This window comes from Ambystoma mexicanum, chromosome 12 (genome assembly GCF_040938575.1).
Source record: "Ambystoma mexicanum isolate Mex_15411 chromosome 12, UKY_AmexF1_1, whole genome shotgun sequence".
Lineage (NCBI taxonomy): Eukaryota > Metazoa > Chordata > Amphibia > Caudata > Ambystomatidae > Ambystoma > Ambystoma mexicanum.
Genome location: NC_090936.1, coordinates 209321568 through 209337798, shown reverse-complemented (window position 1 = coordinate 209337798; position 16231 = coordinate 209321568). Strand labels below are relative to the sequence as shown.

The following is a 16231-nucleotide window of genomic DNA, read 5'->3' as shown; positions in this document are numbered from 1 at the left end:
GAGTCCCACCTTGTCCCGTGCTCAAAATGCAGGGACGGGAGACCCATACTACTGCATCCTGACTTATTTATGAACACTTCTTTCTTACTTGTGTACCCTATCCCACACTCTTTTTGGTATTTAGTTGTAAGGATTGGCAATAGTTTTCTTTTTATTTTTTAGTATAGGCCCTTTTTATTTGACAAGACGCCAATAGGACTGCCTTAATTTTCATTTGAAGGTCGTAGCTTGCGCCCATCTAAGCTTTAGACGAGGTGTTTTTCCAACCTGCATATTCAGTTTAATAAACACCCTTGAACTGTGATCCCTTGCGTCTGTCTTTACTGTTGCCACCATGAGTTCCTTACAAAGCACAAGACAGATATAGAAGCTGGGTTTTCTGAACTATCGGCTTAACTCGAAACAAAAACATTTTGCTTCTGCAACCTGGTCATCTCATGGAAAGACAGAATTAGTACGGAAGTGCAGAAATATACCCCTGAAAAGATCTTTGATGAGGGAAGCATTATACAAGTGTATCTCCTTAGATTATTTCAAGCCAAAGAACACAAACAAGTGAATTACCATATTATTAGGTTATGAGCCAAGTTGTGGTTTTCGCTACATAAGTTTATAAAGCTGCTGAAAAAATATGCCAATGCCAAAACCGAGTTGCAATGCAGTTTAAACGCAGAACGGGAACAATCATTACAGATGGAAAAACATAGGGAGCTAGAAACGGAACTCCAGGCCAAATGTAGCAATCTTAATACACTATTGGCTCAGAGAGACAAACAGTTTGCTGAGAGGTAGGAAGAATCAATTAATTAAACAACGGCGTTAGAAAGGGTGCCAAAAGAGAAGCCGCAATATCGGAAAGTCAGACACTTAGAATGGATAATAGTGAAAAAGATAAGGAATTCCGTGCCATGGAAAATGAAATATTTAAACTATTAGATGAGACTGAAGGAAAAACTATCATCAGGCACAATTCAATGAGTTGCAAGGAATAATCACTATAGTCAGGAAGGAGAATTCTACTTAGTCATGAAGCACAGCAGCTTCATTCACAGTGAAGAGAAATGAAACAGCAAATTTCAATTTGTATATCAAGAAAAGCAGCAGTGCACCAATTTCACTGACACTGAATTTAATCACAGCTCTAGCCAGGGAAATTTGCCAGGATCTGTCCATTTGACAAGGCCTGGTTATGGTCCAGTATTTGAGGCTGAACCACCCACAATCGACCTCTCACATACTCACCCACAAGAGAACAAGAGTGGGGGACAAAATGGCATCCTATAATGTACCGTGTAGTGCCTTAAAGATTATGAAATCTATCAAGGCCTTGATCAAACCATTCAAAAACGGAGGAGATAGTTCTATTGAAGATCATCTTGACGTTGTATACAATATTTTTAAGACCCTTCTGATTCCTAGGGAAGAGAATAGGCAGTATTTGGACCTCAATTTAGATGCTGCTTCTGCCAGTGTCATCTGTGGCCTGAATTAACAGACAAATTTGACATGCGAGGACTGAGAAAGAAATTAGACATCAATTCTCGTCCTATCAATCTATCCAACAAGCCAAGAAGGCTGCTTATAGCATGTCTGCACAGCCAAATGAATCCCCTCAACAATGTTTTTAAAAATTAAAAAGGGCATTCTCATATTTTGATGGGCCCTTGAACCCTCACTCAGTAGAATTCAAAACTGCTTACTTTCATGGGCTTCAAAAAGATTGTGTCTCCATGACTTTGACAGGGAAAAACCATTAAAATGGATACTTGAACAGGCAACCAAGATTTATGAGGTAATATTTAATGAGAAAGAAGAAACTGCTGAGAAAAAATAAAATCAAAAACTAAATAATCCATAACCGGCAATTCTAGAGGTGAAGTCTATAAAGATGTCCATAGAATCAGCCCAAATATCTTTACAGAAAGACACACCACGCAGTCAAAGGGTGTGGCTGCACAGAGAACACCACCCCAAATTCCCATGTTCCAATCCATTGATCCCAGAGACGGAAGCTCTTACATTGGTCCATGGTATTTTGATAATGCTCCAAAGGTGGAATTTCGCAATGATATGCCAGGGCTAAACAACAACCAGAATCAGATGTACAATGGTCCATATCGGACATAAAGGGAACAAAGTATATTTGAACCCAAACACAATGGTGTATGGCAATCAAGAAAGACCAAGGTATGCACATAGATTAATTGAAAATGAAAATCAGCATAGGGAGTAAATACATCCACATGAAAGACAAATTATGTACCTCGCCGATATAGTCAGTCCCCACCATAGGTTAGCCATGGTCAAAAGGGCTCCACGTTCCCCGACCCCTGTGTCACGAGAATTCTGGGGAAACACAAATAGAAATCAACAGGCCTAATCAGGGTGATTTCAATCATTAACGGCCTAGACCACAAAGAGATGAATTTAGGGACATGGACAGGTCCCAATGCTTAGAAGACCAGGTTAAAATGTTGTCTGAGCAAATAGAGAAACTATGTCCAGTGCAAAAACAGCAACCAAATGAAAGTGCAGAAGGTCATAGGAGTGACTATGCGCACAGCGACAACAAATGACTAGTTAGTCATTCGTGCCATGATGAGAACACAGATGCCCAGAAATTACCTTTGAATGAAAACACTGAATTGCTTACCAATATAAAAACAAGAAAACAAAGGAATGAGACAGGGAACAATAACACAAAAAGGGAGTGTAGTTTAACTTAGATTTGAACCAGACCATTAAGGTGTGTGAAGATGAGGCACAGAGAATAAGAAATTAACCTAAGGAACAATGTAATAGATGGCAATTAATGAGACAAGAAAACGAAACACAAAATTAAAACTCAGGATCAACTGATAATCTATCCTTACTTGATAACCAGAGCACTGTTCATACCTCCACAGAAATGAAAATTACCCAAGAGACATGATGCAGGTCAGTCACCTGAAGCATATTTTGAGCCCCCGATATTCCAAGGGACAGAAATGACAGGTACAGTGCAAAATAGAGTTAAGTGTTACACATCAAAAACTGACATTCTGCCACCTGACACTTGTGAAAATACAGTCAATAAGTTTCAGAGTAGAGATAAGTGGAAAGGCAGTGGGGAAAGAACACTACAGGAATGGGGAGGGAACACTAGTGGTCCCAAGTCAGAGGGGCTGTTAGTGTATACACTTCAAAATCGGTTCTAAACCCAGTGGAATAGACAAAGAAATTCAAAAAGAAATGTCCAAAAAGGGGGGATAAAATGTCATTTCATATGCCCCTGTTTGTTTATTGATTTCTAGGGCGCACCGAACCCCTAGGTAACTGGGCGCAACATGGTGAAACAATACTTAAGGCTCATAGGATAGAGTTACATAGTGAAATAGTTACAAAGACATACATAATGGTTATACATACATGTGGTTACTTGCATAGGATAATGTTACATAGTCAGGTAGTGGCATGACAGGTGATAGGGTTGGGGAAGTAGGGAGATAGCAAACGAGAAAGCCTATATAGAGAGCATACTAGTGTAGGGGCCAGAGTGGTCAGATGTCATTGGATCACAACCAGTTCAGTGTGTTGCGCCTGAAGGTCATGTAAGATTGGTCCATCCCAAGTGCTAGGGGTAAGGCACTCCACGCTTGGGCGGCCTTCACCGGGAAACTTGCCTCCAGATTTTTTCAGTTTAAATCTATGTATCTCAAGGCACATGAGTTGGCAGTTCTGATGGGGCGGGTAGCTGTTCTTCCGACCATCCTCTGTTAGGTAAGGTGGTGCTCAGTTGGTTAGGCATTTATAGGTCCAGGAAAACGTTTTGAGTAAAATTCTGTTAATCTTTGCCAAAATTAGCCAGTGATGATCCCTTCTGATTTTGGAAACGTGTTCTCTATTCGGAATGTTCAAGGCCATTCTGAGGGCATGGTTTTGTAGGATTTGTATTTTGGCCAAAATGTACTTGTTAGCTCCTAAGTATAGTGCATTGCAGTAATCCAATTTTGACATTATTAAAAAGGTGTTTGCGAGGGTGATACAACTTTTTTCAGATAAGAATGGCCTGCAAGATCGGATAAGTTTGCAGGTATAGGATGATGCCATGGAGTTCACTGTTGTTTTTAAGGTAAGGGTGGAATCAAGGTAAAACCCTAAGGTTTTAACTTCCCTAGCTACCTTGATAATATTACCGTTTATGTTGAAAGCGGAGTAGAGAGGATTCCGTTTTTTTAGGCTAGCGGTAGAGCCGAGGATTAGGATTTCTGTTTTGTTGTCATTCAGGCATAGGCCGTTGGATGCCATCCATGCCTGAATGAGGAGGTATATTTTATTTACCAAAGCTGTATCTGTGTCATAATTGTCCGAAAGGGGAATGAGGATCCGAGTGTCATCTGCATAATTAGTATAGATGACACCCAGTCTGTCCAATTTGTCAAATAAAGGCTTGGTAAAAATGTTATACATTGTCGGCGATACACAGGATCCCAGTGGGACGCCACATGTGTTTGGATAGGGTCAGCTGAAGCCGAGGGAGAGAAAACTTGCATCGTTCCATTATCAAGGAAGGACTGAACCCATGCTATTGCGTCTTTGCAAAAGTGGGCAGCTGATGCCAGGTGTTTGCATAGCACGCCATGGTCCACCAGGTCAAAGGCCGCCGACAAGTCAAGTAGGAGTAGCATGGCTGTTTTCCCTTGGTCCCCAAGTGCATTAATTTGCGTTTTTAGGTTGATGAGTGCAGTTTCTGTACCATGTTTAGGTCTAAATCTGGACTGTTGTGAGCCGAGAAGGTGGTTGGTTTCGAGGTAATTCTCAATTTGCAGATAAGCACCTCTGTCAATTTTCAGAAGGAAGGGTACTGTAGTAATCGGCCTGTAGTTGGTAGCAATTGATGGGTTTAGCAATTGTTTTTTTTAAGCAGAGGTAGCCTGTGCCTAGCAAAAAGCCAGGCTGGTCTGGGAAAAGTAAGCCCAGAGATCAGTAAGAATTCACACTTTCTATGCATACTAGAAGAATGTGAGGATAGATATTATGCTCCCATCACCATTGAAGGGAAATGTAGTGAATCAATGACCTAAAAAAACAACAGAAAAAAACAAACCGTTGACTGGTCCTAAACAATCGTCCTGGAATACCCAAAAATGGGGAATCTGGCTTAACAGTGAGTAACAGAAGCAGTTTCTGAAATAAGTAAAGCAAGGTTGAAAAGGCTCACATACTACCCACTCCAGCACTCAGCACAGTTTGAGCCTCGGGACAGTAGATAGACGGCAAGACACAGCAGAAACACTCACGTCGTAGAAAGAGCTTTCAAGAGGACGCTTCATGCCACAAACACTTTTGAAACCTCACCAGACCTCATTAACAGTAATAAAGATTTTGGTTATTACCCAATCCGAAGGCTACACCAATACTAGCATAATGGGGGAGAGCAGTTAATCCCTGGGGACCCCTAATCAGACTTAAGAGTTCAAATTTGGATGAGGAACATCCTACCAGAAACACGATTACAACCCAAGCCCAAATCCAAAGTACATAAAAAAGGACTGAGAAATCCCACTGAAGAGAATTCCTAAGGTGGCAGATATGTATTCATGCTTCCTTTATACAAGGGTAGATCTTGGTAGCAACAAACGCAGAGCGGAGTGCTGCTTGGCAGAAAGGTGTGATCTGAAGGAAACATGTATGATCCATGCTGTAAAAAGGACCATGTCTCCAGGCCCTGAAAGATATATCCAGAATGCTCTCGAAACACCCACCAGACCTTGTGGTAAATGGAAGCCTGAGGCAATCTACCAACAACCCGAAGGTAAAAGGAAGTCTTAGTTACTTACCTGTAACTGTATTTCTCCAGCATTGGTATCTTTCATAGATTCACATGCTTGAATATTCCCCGTCGTCAGACTGGGAATCCTCGGTGATAAATTAAATAATAATAATTTTATATATATATATATATATATATATATATATATATATATATATATATATATACACATACATACACACACTGCCACCTAGCAGTGCATGTACATAGCCCATTATAGCCTATGAGCCACTTCATTGTGTAGTCCCTCCACCTCACTTTGGTCCTTTATGGCCCCAGCCAATGAGGTGGCAGGGCTTAAGCTCCGCCCCCGGCAGCCATCTTCAGATTTTGAACCGTAGAGATTACAGTATGATGGATGCCGAGCATAGGAGCAGCCTCTCAGGGGAGGCGGGCGGGCGCATGTGAATCTATGAAAGATACCAATGCTGGAGAAATACAGTTACAGGTAAGTAACTAAGACTTCTCCAGCATTGGATCTTTCATAGATTCAGATGCTTGAATAGAATACCAAGCAGTTAAAACATGCCACCATTATAAACAGATATGCATAATTACAGAAAAACATATTTCTGATCAAACCTTTACCATGCAGCAACACAACGGTTACATACTTCGGGAAAGGTGGGAAAGGAGGCTGGTCCTACCTTACACAAAGAGATGGCGGAGCACTGCCTGTCCAACTGCAATTTCTTTGTTGGTATCTTCAGTCAGGCAGTAGTGTTTCGCGAAAGTATGGAGAGTGCTCCACGTGGCAGCTCTGCATATGTCTTTCAAGGCCACCCCTGCGTGGAATGCTGTTGACGCCGCCCTTCCTCTGGTGGAGTGCGCAGACGGCGGTCTAGTTAAAGGGTCGCCTTTCAACTGATGACAGTGGGTGATGCAGGACGATACCCAGCGTGCCAGGCTTTGTTTGGATATATGTTGGCCCTTGGAACGGCCAGAGAAGGAAATGAATAGCCGGTTTGAGGAGCGGAACTCCTTGGTTCTTTGCAAGTAAAACTTCAACACCCTAGAAACGTCTAGAGAGTGTAATGTCCTTTCCGCTTCCGAAGCGTGATTCTGGAAGAAGGTTGGTAAAACAATGCGCTCAGTGAACGACATCTCCGAAAGTACCTTGGGGAGGAACTTCGGGTGAGGCCTTAAGATGACGCGGTCCTTCTGGAACAAGGTAAATGGAGGTTCCGAAGACAAAGCTTGCAACTCACTGATCCTTCTGGCCGATGTGATGGCTACCAGGAAGGATGTCTTCCAGGACAAGAATTTCATATCGCATCTATGTATGGGCTCGAAGGGAGGTTGCATGAGGGCTGTTAAGACGGTGTTGAGGCTCCAGTCCGGAACTGGTGTAGGTGTAGGCGGATAAGTACGCATCAGCCCTTTCAGGAAGATCTTGATCGCTGGTAAGGAGAGTAAGGCTTGCGTCTCCGCGGTTACTGTGTAGGCCGCTATGGCTGACAGATGGACCTTGATAGAGGACAGTGAGAGCCCTGATTTAGCCAGGTGCAACAAGTAAGGCAGAATTTGATCAACCGAGGCCGTGAGGGGATCGATCGCAGAGGTCTCGCACCATTTGGAAAACCTGGTCCATTTTCTGGTATAGGTGAGTTGCGTGGACGGGGCTCTAGCGGCCCTGATGATATCCCAGCATTCTGATGGTAACTTTAGGTGCATTAGTTTACGCTGCTCAGGAACCATGCTTTGAGGGACAGGCTCCTCGGGTCGTGGTGGAGGACCTTGCGGTTCTGTTGTGTCAGTAGATATTGATGTGATTTGAGACGAATCGGGGTTTTGCAGGATAGATGTCTCAGCGTCGGGTACCAGACTTGCCGTGCCCAATCGGGTGCAATAAGAATCAAGGAACAATCCTGTTCTTTCACCCTGCGAAGTACCCTCGACATGAGGGGAATGGGTGGGAAGGCGTAGAGGAGCTTCCCCGACCAATCCACTGAGAACGCGTCTCCCAGCGATTGGTGCTCGGGGTATCTTGACGCAAATCTCTTGCATTTTTTGTTGTTCCTGGTGGCGAAAAGGTCGATCTGCGGATGGCCCCATAAGGCAAATATCCGTCGGGTTTCTCTGTCGTCCAACTCCCACTCGTGTGACGCTGTGCATTCTCTGCTTAATCTGTCCGCTAGGACATTGTCTACTCCTGGAAGGTGCTCTGCCCTGATCTGTATCCCGTAGCGCAAGGCCCATGCCCATAGCTGTTGGGCTTCTTGCGACAGAATCTGAGACCTCGTGCCTCCCTGCTTGTTTGTATAGTGCATGGAGGTCGTGTTGTCTGTCTGGACCGTAAGAACTTGACCAGCTATAACCGGTAGGAAGGCTTTCAGCGCCACCCTTACGGCCCTGAGCTCCAACACGTTGATGTGGAGCTGGGACTCTTGTGCCGACCAAGATCCCTTGGTTTGGAGGTCCGCAAGATGAGCGCCCCAGCCTGATAAGGAAGCGTCCGTCCGCAGCAGGAGGGTCGATGTCGGTGCTTGAAACGGCATTCCCTGTAGAAGATTCCTCGGAACGTTCCACCATCGAAGGGCCTTGTGCAACGTCGATGGAATCTGGACAATGTCTTCCCAGCATCCGAAAGCTTGTTTCCATTGGTGGTCCAGAGCTTCCTGAACCGGCCTCATGCGAAGCCTGCAGTTCGGTATGAGGAATATGCATGATGACATCATGCCCAATAGGGATTTGTAAGAGCGTACAGATGTTGTCTCTTTCTGTAGGAAGTTCGAAGTTGAGCGTAGAATCGCTGCTATTCTCTCTGTGGATGGTCTCACTCTGGGAATGCTGGAGTCGAGCTCGGCTCCCAGGAAGAGAGCTACCTTGCTGGGAACGAGGCAGGACTTCGTCTGGTTGATGGAGAAACCTAACTCTTTTAGAAGGTTGACCGTCCTCGACACTGCCGAACGAGCCTTTGCAGCTGAACTTGCCTTTATCAGCCAATCGTCCAGGTATGGAAAAACGTCCGTTCCTGCTCTCCTGAGACTTGCTGCTACCGGTGCCAGGCACTTCGTGAAAACTCTTGGCGCCGATTTTAGACCGAACGGAAGCACTTGAAACTGAAAGTGGAGCCCTCCCACTGTGAACCTGAGGAACTGCCTGTGTGCTGGATGGATCGGAATGTGGAAGTATGCATCCTCCAAGTCTAAAGTGGCCAAGAAGTCGTGCTTGTTTAACCAAGGTAGCACCCCTTGTAGAGCTACCATCTTGAAAGTTATGCGCTTGATGAACTTGTTGAGAGCCCTCAGGTCCAAGATGGGCCTCCATTGACCGTTTTTCTTTCTGACGAGGAAAAATCGGGAGTAGAAACCATTTCCCCTCTGAGAATAGGGTACTGGTTCTACTGCTGCCTTCTGGAGCAGTTTTTGCACTTCGGACATGACCTGTCTTAGCATATGCACTCTGCGGGAGTTGGAGGCAGGGAAGGAGGTTGGACCAGAAATTCCAAGGTGTGACCCTTTCGGATCACCTGTAACACCCATTTGTCCGATGTAATTGACCTCCAGCTTTGGAAAAACTGGATCACCCTTCCCCCCACCGGGGCGTGGCGAAGGGGGGGGGGGGGATTGGTCGTCAGTTCTGCTTGCCTTGCGACTTCCCTTGGGCGGAGCCACGTCTGCCTCTATGGGCGTATCTGTTGGATGACTGATATTTATTGGCTTGGTACGTGCCGCCTTGTGCTTTTTGACCATAGGAGGAACGACTGTATCCCCTGAACTTGGAAGATGAACCTCTAAAGGGACGAAAAGACCGATGGTCCTTACTTTTGTCCTTTAAAGAACTGATGGCTCTGGCTGTGTCAGTGTCTGTCTTGATTGCCTTCAAATGGTCATCTATCTTTTTCCCAAAGAGATCTTGGCCGTCAAATGGCATGTCTAGTATCTGCGCCTGAACTTCAGGTCTAAAGTTAGTAGCCTTCATCCAGGCCTGCCTTCTGAGCACTGTGCCGTGCGCCATCTGTCTGAAGCCTGATTCGGCCACATCAACTGCTGCGTCGATCATGTGATCCGATGTTGCTTCACCATCCGCGATTATGGATTTTGCTCCTCCTGGAGCTCCGGTGGTAATTGTTTCGCCAAGTTAGACATGCGGAGCCAAAGCTCGCGGTCGAATCTTGCGGTCATGGCCAGTGCATTACCCGCTCTGATTGTAAGTGATGCAGAAGATGATACTTTCCTGCCCATGGCTTCCAATTTACGTCCGTCCTTATCCGGTGGGGCCGACAACGGTGAGGAGGGGTTGGCGAGTTTCTTTCTGGCCGCCACTGTAATAACTGAGTCCGGTTTCGTATGACCCCTTAAACAAAGCGGTGACGAATCCGGAGCTTTATATTTCTTTTCTGGCCTGGACACCAACGCCGGAGTCGATAAGGGCGTAGATAGGATCTTGGATCCGGAATCCCAGATGGTATCGAGGAGGGGAATTGTGGTCACTGTCCTCCTTCGTTTGTCCCTGTGCTCGTAGAGCACTGATTGCCTTTCCTCCGAAGAAACCTGAATTTTAAACAGTTCTGCGGCTTTACCTATTATGGTGTGGAAAGAGACGAGATCATCCGGTGGTGAGGCCTTGCCCGGCGAGTCTCTCCTCCTGGGCTTCTCGACGACGTAGTCATCCCAATCGTCTGGCTCCTGAGTAATTTCTCCTTCTTCTGGTTCCGAAAATTCACCAAAAGGATCCTCCTGCCAGTCTGTTACCGAGATGGTGGACGGTACCATGGTGGGATCTACGTCCGGAGATCGCGGTCTGTGCGATGACTGTGGTGACGGGACTCTTGTAGGTGAAGCACTGTGGGTGCTGCTCCTCGGTCTTCGAGCAGGTGATCTCATTCGTTTTTGCGGTCTACTCCTGTAAGGAGAGCAACCCGATGTGCCTGGAATCGGGGATGACTCTCTAGGAATGGGATTAATCGGAATTTGCTTCTCCCTTTGCCGTTTGTAAAATTCTTCTACAATCCTCTGCACGGATAACATGAGCACCGGGTCATGAGGATATTCGGATTCTCCCGTGGACGGGTGCCAAGGAGGGCTGTATTGCTTCGGTAAGGGACCGATGGACTCTTCCACCACTTCCGCATCGGAGAATTCTTCCTGAAGAATTATATCCGGAAGTTCTGCCATGTGCCCCAAAGGTGAAAATTGCTGTACCAGAGGTTCAGTTACAGTATTCTTCTCAATGATATTGCTTGTAATGACAGGAGCTTCAAGAGTGAGAGGCAGTAATTCCTCTAACTGCCGAAATTTGCGGTGCCTCTGAAGGCGTTATGGATGATGATATCCTCGTCGACGACTGAGATTTTCCCGTCGACGAGGGCTTCGCCGTCGACTGAGCTTTTCCCGTCGACGACAGAGATTGTCCCGTCGACGGAGGCTTCGCTGTCGACTGAGCTTTTCCCGTCGACGACTGAGATTTTCCCGTCGACGAGGGCTTCGTTGACGAATGTGGAGTGTGTTCCGTGGACGACTGCGTCATGGAGGAATGCTTCGTGGACGAGTGGTGTTTCTTGCTCGTCGACGATTGCTTCGCGGTCGACATGCCCGATGACGATGATCTAACTGTCGACGATGTCTTAAGCGTCGTCGTCGTCGATGCTGGTTTCGTCGACGGTATGGCCGATGACGGGCCTTTACCTTTCCCTTCATTCGTGGGCGGTTTACCCGCCGACGACTGCCCCCCCCCCCCCCGTTTTTTGCAAACTCCTCCTTACCTCTGGAGGCAGATTTTGCTGACTTTTTCTGGCTTGATAGGTCAACTGGAGGCAGAAAGGGTATCAATTCCAGCTTCCTCTTTTTGGATTTGGGAGAGGAACTCCTTTCCACTGAAGAGGGCCTTCTCTTTGAAGTTTGCCTCTCAGATGGAATGCTGGATTGGACAGGAGCTGTTCTGACAGACTCTTCGTCCGAAGATTGATCCCTGGATTCCAGGTATGAAAGGAGTCTTCTATGCCGGTCATGAAGGGTCTTAGTGGAAAAGGTTTTACAAATCTCGCATTTTTTAATGTCATGTGGGTACAGACAATAAATGCAATGCTCGTGGGGGTCCTTGTAGTAAACCAATTTCTTCTTGCACCTCGTGCAGTCCCTGAACAGGGAAGGCTTCCTGACAGCCTGAGGTGCCTCCATTTCTGAAGAGAAGTTCAGTCGACGATTTTGAGAGGAAAACAACAAGTTTTGCCACCAAGGTTAATTGGAAAGAAAGCCCCTAAGAAGGGGAACAAGATGGAATATTCCACACAAAAGTAGAAAGAATTTGAGAAAGCTCAGAGAGCTTGAGGATTCCCTGTGTCTGATAGACTGCGGTGAAAAATCTGAAGATGGCTGCCGGGGGCGGAGCTTAAGCCCTGCCACCTCATTGGCTGGGGCCATAAAGGACCAAAGTGAGGTGGAGGGACTACACAATGAAGTGGCTCATAGGCTATAATGGGCTATGTACATGCACTGCTAGGTGGCAGTGTGTATGTGTATATATATATATATATATATATATATATATATATATATATATATATATATTTTTTTTTTTTTTTTTTTAAACAAAACATTATTATTATTATTATTTAATTTATCACCGAGGATTCCCAGTCTGACGACGGGGAATATTCAAGCATCTGAATCTATGAAAGATCCAATGCTGGAGAAGAATGGACTGACTGACAGCAGAGCGACACAATAAAAACTGCCTGACAAGGTCCTTGCTGTTGTGCATTCTGAAAGAAAACCTAAGGTCTTGGAGAGATCTGTTGTGCACCCCGAGAACCCAAAAGGTGGCAAAAAGCGTACAAGTGATTGTTGGAAGGCTGAGGAAAAGCCTTAAGGAAAGCAAACCAGGAAGCTTAAATCCCGGAAGAGCACTTGAGATGCAAGGTGAAAACATAGAAGCCAGACTGAGTGACTGCTGCAAGAACCTTCCAAGGGGAGTACTTTTCTTTTGTTGTATGAAACTGGTTTTGAAGACTAGGTTTGTGAAGTTTTGCTTTGAGCTATAACTTGAAATGTGTGTCATTAGTTTAGGGTAAAATGTATTTAGATTAGGGGTTGGAACTTTTTATTGGCCATCCATTATGAGACTTAACCTTGTAAAATAGGGTGTCCCAAGCTGAGAGAGGACTTCCTTTATGATGTGAACCCAAACCAACTAAGTTCTTAAAACACCTGTAGGAAAACCATGATGTTTTGGAACTAGCCCATTTCTTCGTAGACCAGTTTGTTCAAGGCTAATTTCTGTTATTTTTTTAACACATTTCACTGCAAAGGTAGACAGGAGGGTTGGGTTTAGGTATTTAGAAAGGTGGAGGGTGGTGTAGGGGGAATGACCCCCCCCGCATCATTTGCAGTTAAATGAGGTAAAAAATAAAAGAATTCGAACAAAGGGGCTTCAAGCCAATTGCTGCGAGGAAACATGGTAGATCCGATGTACTGATATGCTCTTCACACAGCTTACTTCTTCCCCAAAACCCTACAGGTGTTTATCCAACCCATAAGCTACTAAAAACGTATGAATAAAGCCATTCTGTTTAAAGACTACAAGCTGGTTTCACATGTGTAATGGCTCGGATTTAGCATGGTAGTCTCTTTGGCCTTTTTGACATTGTAATGGTTATGTGCTCAAGAAACATTGCCTAGAGTAAGAACTTTAAACAAATACAAAAATAAAAAAAAGGATTCTGTGGCAGCCACACCGTCACTGTCCCAAAAAGTTAGAATGGAAAATCTATATCCTGAATCAGAAGTATACTACAACTAAAACGTGCAAAGTCTTACCAGAAAGATGATTTGGCCAAGATCACCCATAGGACGGAGGTACATGAGGTCATACTGGTCACATCGATGGGGAATCACGACCTGGGAGCCAATCCGTCCTGCATTTTGAAACATTTCGTAATGAGAATATGCGAATAGCACAATGGTTATGCCAAAGAAGTGGTCTCATGCAAAGTTTACTGTATATATGAGCTTGTGAGGGAACTTTTACAACCTTGTAGATTGGTCAGGTCATGGTGACAATTAGAATGATTAAGTTAAACAGCAAAATGTGAGCTACTGCATAGTGAAAGATGGGCCCTATTCATAGCGATTACAAAATCAAAAATTAAATACAGTACTTGTGCAGGAAGAAAATAGGTTTTGCAGTTTAACTGGACAGAAGAAAGCATTACATCTTCAGGACATTGCCAAATTGTTTGAAAACGTAACTACATTACTATGAAATCTTTTGGGGCATAATTAAAGGTTAAGTAAGGTTTTTACAAGTCTGTGCCTTACTAATCAATAGGATGGGTAATGGAATATTACAGACAATCATTCATCTATGAGGGGACATTTCAGATTGGAATCGTGCCTCTGGAGATCCAGCAGGATTCCCACAAAGTTTCAGCAAGATTCTGAATTCAGAAGATTGTGCACCACACAATGGCTCGAGGTCTCAGGGTATTGGAGTACTGCATCCCTGCAGGGCCGCAGCACTGCGTGAAATGGCTCAAAATGCAGGTCTTCTTAAGTCTAGTGGGTTTCATCAGACTCTGGGTCAGGGTTGTCATTTTCAAAGTCCCCAGGTCGATTGGAAGGAAGGGCTATAGCAGGCTGCGGTTACACAGCAGGCTCTCCGGTCGCTGGAAATCTTTTCAGCCGCAAATTCTTCATCTTTCTCTTTGGTTTTGGTTCTAGTGGTCGACTAGCTTCCAGGTTTTGACTTTTATGCAGGAACCCAGCCAATTAAACAGCCTTGCAACATTCCAACTTGGGGGGGTTGGCAATCCTTTCCGGATAGCCAGCATCCCAGTTTGAACTGGAATCTTGCATAAACGCTGGAAGACAAAGGGCTGCAGAGTTTTGGACTCCTCCCTCGCTGCCTGCCTTCACAGACACTTGCAGCCTGGGCCACAGGACTCCCGCCGAAGATAAAAATCACAAAGGAATTTTCCACCCTGGATGTCAGGGGACGGGACAAGAACACTAAAATGGCAAAAAGACATGGGCCATGTGTAAAAGGTTCTGCGAGTGTGAGAAAAGGTTCCCACACAGGTATAAGGAAAGATAATCCACCAGCAAAAGCAAAATGTGTGGGGGCTGCCACAGGTCAGGAAGATGTATCATTGCTAAGAAATTATTACCCAACACTCCTTGAGTTCCTTGGGGTTCCTTCCCCATACTTCAACTTGTTCACTTTCAGATTTCAGTACAAAAGCACAAAGTTTCTTCAATAGGCCGCTCAGGGTTCCCTTCCCAAAGCTCCGGTCTTTTCCAGCTTTCAAAACACAAAGTCGGTTGGTCAGGATGTGCCTTTTTCTTATGTATAATCTTTCCTGTATATCATCCTTTTATGAGGTAGAATCGGAGGCTTTCGAACGCCAGGCTGTTTGCTTCTCCTCAGCGTGACCACTCGGACCCATTGCCCCTCTCTGGATTCTTTACTTTCACTTCCTTTTGCACTTTTTATCTTCTTGTTTTCCATGCACACTTGCACTGTCCTTTATTCCTAATCTTGGTTGTGCCTCTTGCACGCTTCTTTCATACTTTTGTGCACTCTTGCAATGGTTTCTATCTTTTCGAGTCACTCGTACCTTTTACATACTGTCCTTTCCTTTCATGCCTCTCGCACCTTTTTCACAGGCTTCTGGCCCTCATCGGGTCGCTCACACCCTTCTTTATGCTGTCTTTTCCTTTTGTGCCTCTTGCACCGTTTCCACAGGCTTCTGGCCCGCTTTCATTCCCATTGACTCATTGTCCAGCACACAAGCGTATCTCAAGCTTACACTGTTACTTGTATCTTTGTTGAAGACTTCCCTTCAGCTTCAAACAAACACCCTCTTGCGGGTACCTTGTATCGCGCTCTTCACAACCCGGCTTTGCAATGCTTTTAGACTCAGTGTGCCGATTTCTGCGCTGCCGCCTCACACCAGCTCTTTGTTCTGAGGTCAGGGTCTCAACACCTGCTCCTCAGACACTACTGGGCTGTGTGAGCTCGCATACACAGGTTCTGCAGGGCACCAGCACACCTCTCTGCTCCCATTCACAAACCCTTCTTGGCTCCCTGGAGACAGCTCCCCCGCCACGCTACTGCCCTTTCGCACAGCAGTTCCTCAGCATCCTGTTTTCTGGCCTCTGGTCAAGCCAATTCTGGCGTTTCGGCTCTCCTCCCTACTCACTCTCCTACTTGCTCATATATTTGTTTCAGACCACAACTTTAATAGTGAAAAGACCAGGCAGGTTTGAATGGTTACTATTGAATGACTGACCATGCCTATTAGTGGGACAACTTGAGTTCTTTCTATGGTAGGTTGCCCTTACTTTTATGCATATGGATAATCTTTACTGATCTTAGTTGCCTCTTCCTTGTCTCAGTATTTGTTGGAAATGGGAGGGGGGAGACGGGGTGAGACTGGGGATACCCCATAAAAGCTGAGGGAGAGTAGGTTGGGGT

General features: G+C 45.3%; 1 protein-coding gene across 1 annotated transcript in view; it reads right to left on the bottom strand.

Moving 5' to 3' along the window:
- NDUFA9 (NADH:ubiquinone oxidoreductase subunit A9) overlaps positions 1-16231 on the bottom strand; it is a 291123-nt gene that overhangs the window by 213872 nt on the left and 61020 nt on the right. Inside the window, exon 3 of the mRNA XM_069628323.1 lies at positions 13573-13670. Within this exon, the coding sequence (XP_069484424.1) occupies positions 13573-13670 (98 nt within the window). The remainder of the gene's footprint in view (positions 1-13572; positions 13671-16231) is intronic.